This window comes from Citrus sinensis, chromosome 5, assembly GCF_022201045.2.
Source record: "Citrus sinensis cultivar Valencia sweet orange chromosome 5, DVS_A1.0, whole genome shotgun sequence".
NCBI lineage: Eukaryota > Viridiplantae > Streptophyta > Magnoliopsida > Sapindales > Rutaceae > Citrus > Citrus sinensis.
In genome coordinates, this window is record NC_068560.1 from 21,991,525 (window position 1) to 22,009,222 (window position 17,698).

At 33.8% G+C, this 17,698-nt stretch overlaps 1 protein-coding gene and 1 pseudogene across 10 annotated transcripts in view; both read left to right on the forward strand.

Moving 5' to 3' along the window:
• The window catches only part of LOC102621844 (receptor-like protein 13), a 215,691-nt gene that overhangs the window by 187,224 nt on the left and 10,769 nt on the right, over positions 1-17,698 (forward strand). For 3 of the 10 annotated variants that reach the window (XM_052442227.1, XM_052442232.1, XM_052442234.1), the window contains exon 12: positions 538-693. In XM_052442227.1, coding sequence (XP_052298187.1) covers positions 538-693 — 156 coding nt within the window. Of the gene's footprint in view, positions 1-537; positions 694-1,032; positions 1,108-1,461; positions 1,621-1,732; positions 1,896-1,980; positions 2,146-2,297; positions 2,447-3,263; positions 4,496-17,698 lie in introns of those variants that run through there. The other 7 variants (XM_052442226.1, XM_052442229.1, XR_008055030.1 and 4 more) reach the window with 6 other exon arrangements.
• Positions 10,921-15,824, forward strand: LOC127902610 (uncharacterized; annotated as a pseudogene).

Genomic DNA, 17,698 nt, shown 5'->3' on the forward strand with positions numbered 1-17,698 from the left:
GAGCCCTCTTGTTGGTTGCAGAGCCAAAGAGACAAAGAGTGTGCATTTTATTAATTAAAAAAATATATAGAATGGGTGGTTTAAAATCCAAATGGTGATAATGTTAGTTTTGTTAGTATTAATAATATTAGAAGGGGGTAGCGTGAGGGATGTTTGGTGCATGAGAGATTTGCTCTTTCGAGACTTAAAAAATTTCTTCAATTCTCCTTATAATTTTTGTCACGACTGACCATTGTCAATGGGATGGGGCTGGGTGCAGCAACACCACAGGGCTAGTGGTATCTGAATGCTTCTTGGTTTACTCTTTTTCAACAAATTGAGTGGGTTAATTTAAGTTGGAACAATATAGTCGGTAGTGTTGAGAATGAAGGTGTTTCGTTTAATTTAATACTTTCTCCCTCCTAATTTAAGTCGAATATCAGGATTGAGCAACTATATGTATCTTTATTCAGTTGACAATTTTGACATATTTTTTTAAATGATTAATTTTGAAATTACATCAAACTGATGTGATCTCTGTTTTGATTTTACTTGCAGCACTAGAGACGCTCTCAAGATTAACCAACTTGAAGATGCTTGATTTAAGAGGAAACTTGTTCAATAATAGCATTTTATCATCTCTAGCTCATCTTTCATCATTAACATCATTAGATTTATCTGAGAATAAATTGGAAGGAAGTATTAATGTTAAAGGTACGTAATTAAAATGTCATCGCTTCTCCCAACTCTTTCATTAACATGCTAAAATAAGATTCAAGGCTTTGAATTCAATTTTTTTTAATGAGTAATATTAGAAAAATAGTTTTAAGCAATTCATAAATACAAGTTTCAATGTTTCTCATAATTTCATCTTGTACTTTTGTATGTCTTGACTTTAAGATTAAAAAAAAAATTATTCTAACTGTGAAGCAAATACCCCACGACTAATTTATTATTTTGTCTAGTTAAAAATGATAAAATTTATTATTTGCTTATATTGATTAATTAACTCTATTTTAAGTCTTAAGTCTTGGCGTCTTGGCATGTTTGCAGAATTTGATTCCTTGAGCAACTTAGAGGAGTTGGACATGAGCGGCAATGAAATAGACAATTTTCAAGTTCCTCAAGGTAAACTATTAAAATATTATTCAATTACATTAATTTAATTCGTTTGATTAGGGAAGGCCAAAAGGTACAAAAACATAATAAAAAACTAAAGAAACAAAGAATTTATATTATTTCAAAAACTAAAATGTAATACTATTATTTCAAAAATAGAATGTAATAAAGATTTGATTCCGGTTCTTTAATCTTTACAGCAATTGAAAAACAATGTTGCTCTTTTTCTAAAGCATAAAATATGAAATGACTCATAATTGAATTAGTCATTTATTTTGTTTAGCTCTAAATTTAGATAATAAATTTTTGATTTTTTTCAATCCTATCCTTATTATTATTATTATTATTATTATTATTAAACAGGTTACGGAGGTTTGAGGAAGCTGAAAAGCCTGTATCTATCGAGCGTTGGAATTAGAGATGGAAGCAAGTTGTTACGGTCAATGGGATCATTCCCATCCCTCAACACTCTTTACCTTTGGGGTAATAATTTTACGGAAACAATGACAACTACAACTCAAGGTAAGTAAAAGGTATAGGTTTGGCCAAATTTATAAATAAATTGTTAATTAATTAATTTTCCACATTATTAATGAAGCTAAATTCCTTGCTCCTTCTTTGTAATTCTAAACAGAGTTGCACAATTTCACCAACTTGGAATATTTGACATTGGACTATTCCTCTCTCCATATAAGCCTTCTGCAAAGCATTGCATCAATATCCCCTTCGTTAAAAAATTTGTCGATGTGTGGTTGTGAACTCAATGGTGTCGTACGTGGTCAAGGTGAAAGAAAAGGGTTGAATATGAACTCACTCAATGGTGTCCTACGTGTTCAACTTATTTATTTTTTTATTAATTTTATTTTTTAATGTTTCTACTAGGTTTTCCTCATTTCAAGAGTTTGGAGCATTTGGAGATGGATGACGCGCGCATTGCACTCAACACCAGCTTTCTTCAAATCATCGGTGAATTGATGCCCTCTCTTAAGTACTTATCACTGTCATATTCTACTCCTGGCACTAACAGCATCGGGATTCTTGATCAAGGTTAATGAGATGCTCCACTCTCCCCGCTTAATCTATAATATTAATTTTTGATTAAATGTTTAATTACACAAACGAATCACTTATTTTAAAAGAATAATACGTATTCATTAATTTTTATATTGTATTAATTGATGAATTTAATAAATTTTCAGGCCTCTGTTCGTTGATGCATATGCAAGAGTTACACATTGCTCATAACGATTTAAGAGGTAGCTTGCCTTGGTGTTTGGCAAATATGACATCCCTCAGGATATTAGATGTTTCTTCCAATCAACTTACTGGAAGCATCTCTTCATCTCCCCTCATTCATTTGACATCCATTGAAGAGCTGAGGCTTTCAGACAATCATTTTCGGATTCCAATTTCACTTGAACCACTTTTTAATCACTCAAGACTCAAGATTTTCGATGCTTACAACAACGAAATAAATGCAGAAATAACTCAATCACCTTCTTTGACCCCAAACTTCCAATTATCACATCTCTCATTGTCTTTCGGTTATGGAGATGGTGTCACATTCCCCAAATTCCTTTACCATCAACATGACCTTGTGAATGTTGATCTCTCACACATAAAGATGAATGGAGGATTTCCAAATTGGTTGTTGGAAAACAACACAAGATTAGAAACTCTTTCTTTGGTCAATGATTCTCTTGCAGGACCTTTCCGATTGCCAATTCATTCACACAAGCAGTTAGGACTGTTGGATGTCTCCAACAACAACTTCCAAGGCCACATTCCAGTAGAAATTGGAGATATTTTACCAAGTTTAATATCCTTTAACATTTCAATGAATGCTTTAAACGGTAGCATTCCCTCTTCATTTGGTAATATAAACTCCCTTCAAATTCTGGACTTATCCAACAATCAATTGATTGGTGAAATACCCGAGCACTTGGCTGTGGGTTGCGTCAACTTGGAGTATCTTACATTATCAAACAACAACCTAGAAGGTCATATGTTCACTAGAAATTTTAACCTGACAAACTTGAGATGGTTACAATTGGAAAGCAATCGCTTCGTAGGAGAGATCCCACAAAGCTTGTCTAAATGCTCTTCACTAGAAGGATTGTATTTTAATAATAACAGTCTCTCGGGTAAGATTCCACGATGGTTAGGTAATCTCAAAGGGTTAAAACATATTATAATGCCCGAGAATCATCTTGAAGGTCCTATTCCAATGGAGTTTTGTCAACTTTATTCGCTTCAGCTTTTGGACATTTCAAACAACAACATATCTGGAAGTTTACCATCTTGTTTCCATCTTCTCTCTATCGAACAAGTTCATCTTTCAAAAAATATGTTACATGGACAGCTAAAAAGAGGTACATTCTTTAATTGCTCTTCCCTTGTGACATTAGATCTTAGCTATAATCGTTTGAATGGCAGCATTCCGAATTGGGTTAATGGGCTTTCTCAACTAAGGCACCTTATCTTAGGTCACAATAATCTTGAAGGTGAAGTGCCAGTTCAATTGTGCGGATTAAACCAACTGCAATTGTTAGATCTTTCTAATAATAATCTTCATGGCCATATTCCTCCTTGCTTTGATAACACCACACTTCATGAAAGTTATAGCAATAGTTCTAGTCTTAAGCCATTTGAAACATCTCTTGTCATGGAAAGCGGGATGATCTATGCAGAAAAGCAAATCCATGAAATTTTTGAGTTCACAACAAAGAACATTGCGCACATTTACCAAGGAAAAGTGCTTAGCCTCCTATCAGGACTTGATCTTTCTTGCAACAAGCTAATCGGTCATATTCCTCCTCAAATTGGAAATTTGACAAGGATTCAAACATTGAATCTATCACACAACAACTTGATAGGATCGATCCCATCAACATTTTCAAACTTGAAGCAAATCGAAAGTTTGGATCTTTCTTACAACAAATTGAATGGGAAAATCCCTCATCAACTTGTGGAGTTAAACGCATTGGCTGTTTTCAGTGTGGCATACAATAACTTATCAGGCGAAATTCCAGAATGTAAAGCACAATTTGCAACCTTCAACGAGAGGAGCTATGAGGGAAATACTTTTCTTTGTGGACTGCCATTGCCCATTTGCAGATCACCAGCAACTATGCCAGAGGCTTCAATTGGCAATGAACGAGATGATAATTTAATTGACATTGACAGTTTCTTTATCACATTTACAACATCATACATAATTGTGATATTTGGAATTGTTATTGTTTTATATGTAAATTCTTATTGGCGACATAGATGGTTTTACTTTGTTGAAATGTGGATAACTTCATGTTACTATTTTGTTGTAGACAATCTTATTCCAACAAGATTTTGTCATTGAAATTAATTAGTAGTTTAATTACGATTCTTTAAGTACTAATCAGGTTTTCTTAGGAAATAAATTTTTTTATTTTTTATTAAAATTGTAGTAGTATTTAGCATTAGATAGCTTCCAACTTCCAAGCACTTCACATTTGTCTCTACACTTAAAAAGCTGAGTGATCATGTTTTGTAGATCTGGATTTGGAGCAGGATGGATCCAAACCCATATCTGTCCATCATAGCTTATAGCTTCCCTATACTGTGCAGCATACTTAAATAAGAGAACCATCTCCAATGTTAAAAGTAGCCACTCTATAACAATCATTTAGAAACTATATTCAGAATAGTTTTATAATCATACACAAGAAATGAAACACCTAGATGCACTTGATCGCCTATTTTACTCTGAAAAAGAACAGTTATGGTGCTTTCATCATCTTCTTCACTAGCAACATTAACACTAAATCCACCGATGGACCCAGACATTTCATCAAGAAAGGTATATATCTAATAAAGTTAAAGCTTGACAAAAAATTCAGGAAGATTAATGCCTCGCCACAACAAGGGGCACAACAACATCAAAGTAGAGATGAAGCAGTATTCTCAAAGCTAAAACTCTCAAATCCACCTAGGGGTGTTTAGAATCCAATTTGATTCGCTCAATCCGTCTAATTCATAGAAATCCAATTCGTAAAAATCTGATCCGTGGATTAGTGGATTAGATTAGATTGAAAATTTGATAATCCGCAATCGGTGGATTGGATATGGATCTACTTCTGTAAATCTATAAAAATCTGTGAATCCGCAAAAAAATAAAAAGTATTTATTTAATTAAAAAATAAAACTTGTAAATATGGTATTAGTACTTACTAGTACATAAATAAGTTAAAATATAGTTATATTAACAGTATGTTATATCTTATCCGATAATAATAAAAAATAAAAAATAATTAAATAAACAAATATAGCTTTCTAAATAGTTAATTTCCATGTACTGATCTAAACGAATGAGATTTTTTTCGTTTTGATGTGTTATATTTCGAAACTTTAAATGAATTTTTTTAGCTTTATTTAAACAATTAATTTATTTAAATCTTATTTAATTTTAAATTTGAAGTCCGTAAACCAATCCGCAAAATATTGGATTTGGTCAAATCTGCATCCGATCCGTAGATGTATGGATTGAATTTTACCAATCCGTGGATTGAATTGAATTGAAGATTTATAATCCGCAAAATCGTAGATCGGATATGGATTGAGGTCTAATCCATAAAATCCGATCCACGAACACCCTTAGTTGGATTCTTGAGTGAGAACAATTCCTAGGCCAAATCCAAATTGTCTACAAGAAATCCAACGTCCTCAAGAGATCATATATAGTTTTCAAATTGCGGGAAAGCTCTAAAACTTGTGAATTGAGAAATTGTACATGCATGTCAAGCTTTAACCAATGAATTTGCTTTAATTTATCAACAATAAGAATATAAGATGAGACTTGACCTAGTTGTTACTCTTGTTAATAAAAAAATTGTGTGCCTGAACATGATTTAACTAATGAAATGAATTTTCTTTAATTTTTTTAATAATAGGATGAGACTTTCCTGAAACGAAAAGTACAGATATATAATTTGTTGGTTTTAGTTACCTTACATAATAATATATGGTACATAACCGTTTGATGAAAATCCAACGGTCGTGGAAATAATAAAATTTTATTATCTTATATTTTCACAACTGTTGGATTTTCATCAAACGGTTGTGGAAAATCAAATGGTTGTGGAAGAGTCATTTACCTTACATTATTATGTGAGGTAACAAGCTCCTAATTTATTTAGTATGATTGAAAATTATGAATGAAAATAGTTTTGCCAAAATTGACAAAATCAAAATCTTTAAATTAATGAAAAGTCTTCAAGTCCTATGTGATATAAACACGTATTTGGCCTACTTCTTAGAACTCTTATGGCTATAGTCAAGCTAGATGAAAAAAAGATTTACTAATTCTGAGTTAGAGATCATGATGGTAACATCTACACCTTACTCAATAAAATTCTTTGCTTATTTTTTTATTACTTATGGTTGAATTAGAAATTCAATTATTCTTTTATAACGTGGTTTAGAATAATTAATAAAAGGAAATTCTTAAATACTTTGGAGATTTCAGAGCTTTTTTTTTAATTTTTAAAAAAGATAGAGATGTGACAAAACTAAAAAAAAAAATTAAACTCAGATGACCAACTAAAAGTTATCTGATCACTTTATTTGAACGAAAACTTAAATGCTATTATGAAAATGTGTAGATCAAGCAATGAAAAATTCCAAAATATTGGTAATAACTTCAAATAACAACGACGGAGGTAGGTTGACGGCGACCTTATGTAGCGGAGGCAGCCATAAATTTTAAATTTTGTTTGCGTTGAAGTCAAAATTCAACTGTCGCCGACCCATTTGGTTTGAACTCTATGTCAATCGGGTCTGCCCAAAACCAAACACAACCCAAACCATAGCCAGCATAGGTGCTAAGAAGATTCTTTTACTTTGTCACTTGTCGCCTACAATGAAATTGACATTAAACAAACATTAAAACGTGTGGACTCCGGTAGCTGCCCCACAACTGTACAATAATAATTGAGTACGCACTTTTGATTCTCGGGACCTTTCAATGAGTTTCTGCCCCACTGATTCTATCAACTAAAGTTTTGTAAAATGAAAAAAAAAAGTACATAGAATTCCACAAAATGCAAAACGTGTGGAATTTAATTTTTGGCCGTGTGGACCAAAATATAATTTAACAAAAAAGGGCAAAAATGGTAAGATATTTGAACAATTAAGAAAGAGTTTAAGAACATAAAAGATCTCCTAGATTTATACGGTATAACAAATTTAAATTCTCGATTATAATGGATAATAATTAAACTAATAATTATTTATTTACTTATTTTAATAGTTTCACCTAAGAATAATATTGTAATTAGAAAAAATCTAAAAAGCGGGGTGGTTTTATACAAAATCAATTGCATACACATATCCAAAAGCATATGCAGATGCAAATAATATTTTTTATTCTTTTTTTATAAGAAAATTGTGTATTGAGATGAATAAAATGTTTAATTTAATTAATTTCCTTACTTTCATATACATTGTCTTTCTATCTAAAGAAAGCTCATGTTTGTTAGTATTCATTCTTAGAGAGGTGAAAAAATTACAAATCTTGAACAACAAGGAGTAGTTTAATTGCCACTAACTTTACTTGGCCTTCTTTAGTTGGAGCTGTGTTTCTGATAAGCCAAAGAATTAGTGGCTGTTAGAAAGCTGAAATGAGATTGTAAACTTTGTTTGGAAGCTAAGAAAATGAAAAGAAAATGTTCTGGAAATTTCTTGATTTTTATTCAATTTTTCTCATTACATAACAAATACAATCATGATAGTATTTATACTAAATCAAGTCTCTAAAACAAAAATAACAGTTTGCTTAACAGCTGACGAACAGAACGTAATGCATGCTTAACGGAATTGCTGAGCTGGCTTCTTTTCTTAACTAACTGCTGACGTGTCATTGGCACACACGTGTTGAATATGCAGCTCCCTTTTGTACAATGTGTGCTTCCTTAACAGCCCCCCTCAAACTCAAGGGGCAGGGATGCACATTGAGTTTGCTTCTAAAGTAGTTAAAGTGAATGAATGTGAGAGGCTTGGTCAAGATGTCTGCAATCTGCTCTTCACTAGGAATGTAATTGATCTCCAGCTCTCTTGCCAACACTTTATCTCTTATGAAGTGCATGTCTAGTTCAATATGTTTAGTTCTCGAGTGGTAGACATGATTTTTGGCTAGCTCAGTTGCACTTATATTATAGCACCATTTTGTAGGCACTGAAACACATTCTATCTTGATCGTCTTGAATAATGACTGCAACCATGTAATTTCTGCACTTGCAAAAGCAAGAGCTCTGCACTCACTCTCTGCACTTGATCTTGTGACTATTGATTGCTTCTTGGATGACCAAGATATCAAATTATGCCCCAAGTAAATGCAGTATGCCCCTATTGATTTTTCTATCATCAACATCATATGCCCAATCTGCATCTGCATATTCTATTAGCTTTATTTCTCCACCAGCTGTAAACTTTAATCCATAGTCTTCTGTTTCTTTCAAATATCTAAGTATCCTCTTACAAGCCATGATATGTTGAAGTGTTAGTGCAGACACATATTGACTTAATTTGTGCACTGCAAAAGCAATTTCTAGCCTAGTCAGGACTAAATACTGCAACTCTCCAATCAAGCTTCTATAACTTGTTGCATCTTCAACATACTGACCCAAAGATCCCTTAACTTCTTTATGAAGTTTTGTTCCTGTAACCATTGGAGTATCACACCCTTTGCAGTCAAGCATATCAGCTTTTCTCAACAAGTCTTTAATATATTTTCTTTGGGACAGATATATATCATTCTCAGTATAAGAGACTTCTATACCAAGAAAATATGAAAGCTTTCCTAAATCTTTTAATGCAAACATTTTGCTGAAACCTGAGATAAATTTTTCAAGTTCATCACTATTAGGTCATGTTATCAATATGTCATCAACGTAAATCAGGATTAGTATCATTGAATTCTGTTCTCCCTTGAAAAATAGTGAAGTGTCGGCTCTGGAATTTTGAAAACCCCAATTTGTAACCAAACAACTCTTCAGTTTGTCAAACCATACTCTAGGAGATTGTTTCAACCCATATAAGGCCTTCTTCAACTTGCATACATAATCAGGTCTTATCTCATCAACAAATCCTTCAGGTTGGCACATGTAAACATCCTCTGTCGAGTCTCCATTTAGGAAAGCATTACTAACATCTACTTGTCTGATCATCCACCTATGCATTACAGCCAAGCTCAATATAACTCTCACTGTAGAAGCCTTTATAACAGGGCTAAATCTTTCAAAATAATTGATTCCTTTAGTTTGTTGGAACCCTTTTGCAACCAACCTAGCTTTATATTTGGCGATACTGCCATCACTATTTTGTTTGACTCTAAACACCCATTTGTTTCCAACAATTTTGTATTCAGCTGGAGGTGGTATAAGAGACCAAGTCTCATTTCTGATCAAGGCTTCATATTCCTCTTTCACGGCCTTATACCAGTGTTTATCATTAAGAGCTTCTCGAACTGTGTTAGGTTCTTTGTTGATCAAGGTGGTTGTGTACAACTTAGGCTTGAATATTCCAAACTTTGATCTAATGGTCATTTTGTGTGTGGGTTGTGAAGTCAGAATTCTGTTTGGACTGAGTTCAGTTTGTTGTTGACTGGTTACATGTGGTTCAAATTGTGTTTGAGTTGGTTCAGGAATATGAGGGATAGATTGTGATGTTGATGATTCTGATATGAATGACTAGATGATTCTTGTTGATGTAGATTATTTGTATGTTCAGGTAATACAGGTGTTTGTTCATTACTCGGTACTCTTGCTGAGTAAGTATCTTCAAAGCTGCTGTTGAGTAAGGGTAATGTTGAGAGATGATAGATTTGTTGTTTAGAGAAATTTGACACTGGAGTTTCTGATTGGATGACATTTTCAGAAGAAGAAGTGGCAAAGATTGTTACATATGGAAATACAGTCTCATCAAAGACATCATGCCTAAGAATATGAACTTGACCTGAGCTTGTAAGACATTTGCATCCTTTATAAGATGAGCTATATCCAATAAAGATGCATTTGCTAGTATGAAAATCAAACTCATGTCTGTTAAAGTCTCTCATGTATGGATAACAAAGACAACCAAATCATTTAAGGAAATTGTAATCAGGTTTATGCTTGAAAAGTTTCTGATGTGCGGATAAGAGTCTCAATACAGGTGTTGGCAACCTGTTTATGTGATATACTGCTATATGAACAGCTTCCCACCAGAATTTGAAAGGAAGATCAGCTTGAGTTAAAAGAGTCAAGGCCAATTCAATTATATGCCTATGTTTTCTTTCTACCAGTCCATTCTGGTGATGAGTGTAAGGGCATGAGTGTTTGAAAATGATCCCATTTTGGTTCAAAAAATCAGTGAATACTCAATATTCTCCCCCTAGTCAGATTACATCATCTTGATTGTTGTATTGAACTGATTCTATAATTCTGTCTTTAGAAATGCAACTAAATTTTTAATCTCTTACTCTACGTAAAATTGAAATTCGAGTGGCTTATCAAATAAAATTAAAACTATTAATTAACCAAATAAAATTATTTAAAACCATTGGGTATGGTAGCAGGAGTTCTTGAAACTATCGATGCCATGAAATTTACTGGCGAAAAGGGTTTTAGATGTCTATTTTATAAATCTTTTAATAATTTTTTTATTTACCATTTTACTATCCATGGTAAAAGTGTCGCATCGACATTGAACAGTTCAACATATCAGTCATTTCTCATTCAGTCATTAAGAATTTACGTTTGGGGCATTTTTGTAATTATGAGAAGGTAAACTAATCGCAAAATTCATTTGGCTTGCACTTGCTCGCCTTTGCTGTGTGTTTGGTTATGGCGTTATCATTATCATCTTCTCCACTCCTGCTGACACCAGACCTTAACCGTTCAGATTCCCTTTCTCGACTGTCATACCCTACGCCCCGTCTCCGTGTCTCCGATAAACAGTGCTCAATTAAGACCATCAGATTATCCCGGACCCACATTAATCCAACGGCTCACAATGACCGACAACCTCTCCATCTCCATTACAAGCTCCCTCTTCAGCTGGCTTCTTCTTCCGTCCTACTCTTTCTCGGATTCGGAGCCCGTATATGCTCGGCTGGTCCCACGCAGCTCCCTCTCACTCCAGCTGTCAACCAACAAGACCAATTGCTTGATCAAGACACAGAACAAAAAGAGGATGAGAAATTGAATCAAGAATTTGAGAATTGGAAATGGAAGACGTACGCATTGACCGTGCCTTTGAGAGTCGTTTCTCTTCAGAATTCAGTGCCTCAATCTTGGGTTAAGGATTTTATGCGAAGTCAAGGAAAGAGATTGAAGTTTCAGATGAATTTGTGTGCTAGCATTGATGGGATCGTTAACAATTTATCTACGCCCTTTAACAAAGTTAAGGCTAAGTCAGCTTCGTATATGGCTGCTGATTTGGTTAGTGTTGGTGATTCATAGCTCAGTTTTGCGATTAAAAAGAGATTTATTGAGCCAATAGCTGAAGCTGAAGATCAAGATTGGTTCAAACGCTTAAGTCACAAATGGAAGGTAACATCTTTATCTTTTACCCGATAATTTTTATTGTCTTACCTTGAAATTTGGTAATGTAATTTGTTCTCTATCTTTGTTACCCTTTATAGTCATTTTATTTATTTGTTTATTGCTTTTATTTGCACTAACGAAATCTCAGGTATATCTACGCAGCAATGATGCAGGAGAAATTGATCCTCGAGGTAAAATATGGGCGGCACCATACAGGTGGGGCACAATGGCGATAGGCTACAAGAAAAGTAAATTTCAAAACCATAATTTGGCTCCGATTGAGGTAATAATTGTACTTAAACTCATTTAGTTTAATATCAAGCAAAATCAAGACTGCCTTTCTCTTCAATATTTTCAATGATAATATCTTTAGAAGCATCTCATTGATGGGTAACAATGGTATCCCTGAAAGAGTCTATAAACTCAATGATATTATCTTCTACAATGGCTCATTAAACTTTGTCGTTGCAGTCAAATGTACACTCAGAGCAATGAAAAGCTATGCCACTGTAGCATGTAGTGATGGCACTTAATAAGTGAATTGCTAGGATGTGAACTAGAAAAATTAAATATTGTCTCCTTGGGTATGCTAGCTCGTAAGTCAGGGTTACTATTAGAGCTTAAGATACTATAACCATGAGAAGCTATTGACTGCCAATTAAAATATCCATTAAAATGTCTAGGGAGTTATGAAGGTGGAGGTAGCTTCCAATTTCTAAGGCCACATAGTAGACATCATCCAGGATCCTAGGAAAGTGCAGTTAACCTCCTGCTTGATGCAATTAATAAATTTGGTCAATGCGACTGAAACCTGCTAACTGACATCACAATGCCACATGAGCACTTCAAAATGGTATAGACAGTTAGTAGCACTATATTTTTCTTGCCTAAGATTGAGCAATTGATCTAACTACTAACCCCTATTGTAGGTTGATCATTATTTTTTCAATTATGTTCATTTTGACCCAAAAAGTTACAGAATCTTGATCTGAATATTATCACTGAACACTGTCAATGTCGTTTAGCATAGCCAACTAACTTGAGTTTGTTAAAACAAACAGACAGTGTGTCTCATGTCTCACAATTCAAATTATCATCTGTAATGATGGAGAATTTTTCTAATGTATGAAGTATGCTTTCATACGTGGATTAGCTTGGAGAAGATATCTCAAAATAAAGAATATGGGGAGCGAATGGGAAAAAAACAGTTCAGTAGTTTATTATTCTGTAGTCAAGTTTTGTCTTGAAAATGGTCAAAATTTAAATGAATAAGGACAGGGGATCTTCATTCTTTTTTCCCTTTTTTATACCAAGATATCTTTCAACCTTTATATAATCCCCACTGGATATCTGCTTCTAATAATTAAAATAAAAATTTCACCCACACAAATAAATACTGACCAAGCTCTAACAATAAAAACTAACATCTTTAGTCAAGTAACATCTTTAGTCACGTAATTTACAGTTCCTCATCATCTTAGTGTGAGCTATCAGTACGATCTAAAAACATAATAAAACTGGTTTGATCCTGTTATTGATGTTTAAATGTTGTTTATTGTGACATGTAGAAATGATGAGCCGAAGTTTCTCTGGTCATAAATTAGTAAGATCTTGTTTGAAGTTGTTTTCCGAAATGAACTGCCAAATGGTAGTTTTTTTGGGGCATCTGATGGCTCTTTTTTCCTCATTTTAAACATGTGCCTGCTTGGAATGGGAAGGATTAGGCTGCAGAGTTGTTATATATTTTGACATGCTCTGGTAATTACACAATTTGTTCACACTAGAAATTAGAATGAGAAATTTGTTGATGCTGTTTTGATAGATCTGCATTCTATGCACAATAACATGATTAACGAAAATGGATTGTAGGACTGGAAAGATCCGTGGCGGCCTGAGCTCGCAGGAAGAATTTCAATGGTTAATTCTCCCCGAGAGGTTATTGGTTCAGTTTTGAAGTATATGGGAGCATCATACAATTCAAACAATATTGATTTGCAAGTTGCTGGTGGGAAGATTGCTGTTCAGCAGAATCTGGCATTACTGGCAAACCAGGTACTCTTAAAGAAATGATATCTGATCATTGCATGTTATTGCCTGACAACTGATTTTGTTTGTAGAAGTCTGCTTCTTCATACATATGAATGCATATGCTAGTGTTTTCTTCTCCTTTTCATACATATGAATGCGTATGTTGGTGTTGTCTTTTCCTTTTCATACGTATTAATACATATGTTGGTGTTCTCTCCTGAGATGGATGCAATAAAGGCTTTTGCTCCTAAATTTAGCTGAAGAAATGGCAAGGGATGTGAGATTCTGTCTCATTAAATTAACAAAAACCCAAAACAATGAAAAACCATAATAATGTGGTGTGGGTAAACTGGCTCCATTTGGTTCGTTTCCTTAATGTGAATACGCAAACAATGGAGACTAACAAAATGAAGTGACAACAACAAGTCAGTGTCCTTTGATGGATGCATTTTTAAGCAGAAATAGGTTTGTAATTGACCAAATTTGTCTGGCATGCCAATTTCGAAAAAATTAAATTATGTGATTATTACCTGTAATGAAGGGGGATAGTAGGTGCAATCAGGTGGATCCCGGAAAGTTCAACAAAGTTCTGGTATGGTGTATTGAAATTGGTTTGTGCAACTCAAGAGTCTTTCAGGTGAACGATGATGGGTTTTGATTTATGAATGTTATAAATCTACTGTGCATAGTATTCTAGTAGAATCATTTATAAGTTCTAGTTATTGAAATTGTCTACTTTGTCCGGTTTGAGTTAAGGGCACATGTAATATGAAAAATAGTTTTCGCATTTTTTAGGTTACCTAACATTTGATCAATCCTATTATGAGGGCTTCAAGATGTCTAACAATATGTAGAATGCCCATGCTCCTCCCCATTGTTTATCTTATACAATAATTTGTTTTAGATGCTAATATCTTTGTCGATACTGGTAACATTATTACAATCTCTGCTTTTATTGGGTTCTACATAGGTTCGACTGTTTGACAGTACACACTATCTGAAGGCATTTGGAATTGGAGATGTATGGGTTGCTGTTGGGTGGAGTAGTGATGTTCTTCCTGCTGTCAAACGTATGTCTAATGTTGCTGTTGTTGTTCCCAAGTCTGGTGCAAGCTTATGGGCCGATCTTTGGGTATACCCATGCCTGCCATTCTACTTTGATATTCACTTTCTTATCACCTTCATATTAGTGACCAGTAAACACGATAATGTGACTAATAAGTTTGTATTCTCTTTATAGGCGATCCCTGCTGCCTCAAGACTTGAAACAAAACAAATTGGAGGGCAAGTCAGAGGTCCGTCTCCATTAATCCATCAATGGATAGAGTTCTGCTTGCAAACAGCAAGAGCATTGCCTTTCAAGCAAGAGGTTATCCCAGGCGCATCTCCCTCTGCCCTTGAAAGTACTCTGGTTAAGTTGCCTGAAGAACTTCTGAAGGGTAAACCAAGTGTGGATACTAACTTAATTGCTGGAGTACCCCCCCGCTGAAATTCTGGCCAGATGTGAGTTTTTGGAGCCATTATCTGAAGCTACATTGTCAGATTATGAGTGGCTGGTTGCTAATCTGCAAAAACCTGCTCCTGTCTTGATGAAAAGGGTGCAGCATTACTTGTCATCATTAATCCAAAGCTTTCTAGCAAAGCTACATTGAAAAGTTAATGGCACTGCATACAATCATGAGTTTTAATGGAGCAAGAACTAAATACAATTATCGCTAACAAATACTGAAAACACAACCCACACAGGAAATCACCCTTCGCGTGGGGATGGAGATGTTTACTGGAGCGATATTGAATATGTGCAAGGTGTTGTCCACTGCTCTTTGGGTTATGGTGTGACTTGCGATTTCAAGATTGCCCAGAAACAATGGAAAAGATTAACATATCCTCCCATGAGTGAAAACGGCTTGACTAATTCTAATTACCGAATTGACTCAGGATCAGGTAGCAATAATAACAGTTCACTAACATTGCACAGTCCCGAGTACTTTTCCAGGATCAGATACAACGTGGTCTAATGTTGATAATAATAGCTTATTAAAGGACAAATCATTGTTCTTGGGTGTTGATAGTAATAGCTTATTAAAGTAGAAGATGAAGGTTGTGCAGGTGATTTCAGAAATAAAATACATTCTGAGAGATGATGGTCTACTATTGCAAGCCCCCAGATTTCAGAATCTTTTGATTGCGGCATTTGGCAACGATTCCACAAATTCTAGACTCCAACTGAGTTATCAATTGAAAATGAAGTTGAATTGAAAAAGAACAACAAATACACAGTGAAGTTGAATTGAAAATGAAGTTGCAAGTTGCGCCCATAGCTGCTGACTAATAATAAAACGAGACAAATTAATTAAACTCAGATCTCTATGTACATGTCAACCTAACTTTACTTTTCCTTGTTTGTTATATTCACTTAACACTTGATGCCTAAACCATTAAAACCAAATGACCATAGAGGTATTTGTAATATGTAAAAACAAACAAAAACACGTAAAAAATTTTAAAAACAATTAATAATCACACTCTAAATTTACCACTCAACTCTAAATAATAACCATACTCAAACAATTTACAACTTTTGACGGGAGTAGCTATGAGGAAAATCCTTTCTCAATGGATTGCCATTGCCCAAGAGTTGCAATGAAAACGTACCACCTGCAGCTGTGCCGGAAGATTCAACTAGGTCTGAAAAAGATGATAATTTAATTGATATGGACAGTAATTGTGATGTCGGAAAGCATTAGTATTCTATATGTGAACCATTATTGGCGACATCGATAGTTTTATATTATTAAAATGTGGATGACTTCCAGTTACTATTTTGTTATAGACAATCTTATTCAATTAACATATAGTTTTAAACTATTATGTAAATCAATCTATTAATTTTCATGATATTTAACTGAGTTAAAACTAAGTGCAATCAATAAATCTCTTTTCCTTTAAAAAACCGCTACGTTTTAATTTTAGTGCTTAATATTTATTGAACTCTGATACAGGAAATTTGAAATCAAACTCGTAACTACAAATTATTTAATTGCGAGTTGCTGTCCATAGCTGCTGATCTGTAGTAATTATCTAATTGACTGAGGTGACAACAATTTTTTTTTTTTCAGTAAAATTGTCAATAGCACAAATTCAATAATTAAATTCTCCTGTTTAATTTGTTTCAAGTTAAATTATTAATTACTAAAACTCTGTTTTAAGTCTTTAATTTTATATCTTGGCGTATATGCAGAGTTGGATTCTTGAGTGAGTTGGGCATTAAAATGTGTGGACTCCGGTAGCTGTCCCACAAGTGTACAACTCTACAATAATAATTGAGTACACACTTTTAATTCTGGGGACCCTTCAATGAATTTCTAGCCCCGTTGACTCCACTGACTAGAGTTTTGTAAAATAATAAAAAAAAAAGTACATAGAATTCCACCAAATGCAAAAGCAAAATGTGTGGAATTTAATTTTTGGCCGTGTGGACCAAAATACAATTTAACGAAAAAAGAAAAAAATGGTAAGATTTCTAAAATATGTGGAAAGTGATTCATGTTTTACTGAAATGACTTGTCTCATGATTGATTTTTTTTTTTTTGAATAATATCAACGTCCATATCTTTCTACCCTAGAACATGCTCACATTCAAGTCTATCTTTGCTAATTTGAAAAAGAAAATCAAATCAAATCAATACCAAAGCAATGAAAAGTTAAGCTTTTGAATTTTAACTTCAGCTAGCAAACGTATTCAGCGTTTTCAAATTCTTCCCATTGCATATCTTCTTCCTCCATCAATGCAATATTAAGTACTTTTTCTTCATTATATTCTTTTCTTTGCATTTCTTCTTCCTCCATCAATGCAATATTTGAACAATTAAGAAAGAGTTTAAGAACATAAAAAATCTCCTAGGTTTATACAGTACAACAAATTTAAATTCTCAATTATAATAGATAATAATTAAACTAATAATTATTTATTTACTTATTTTGGTAATTTCACCTAAGAATAATATTGCATT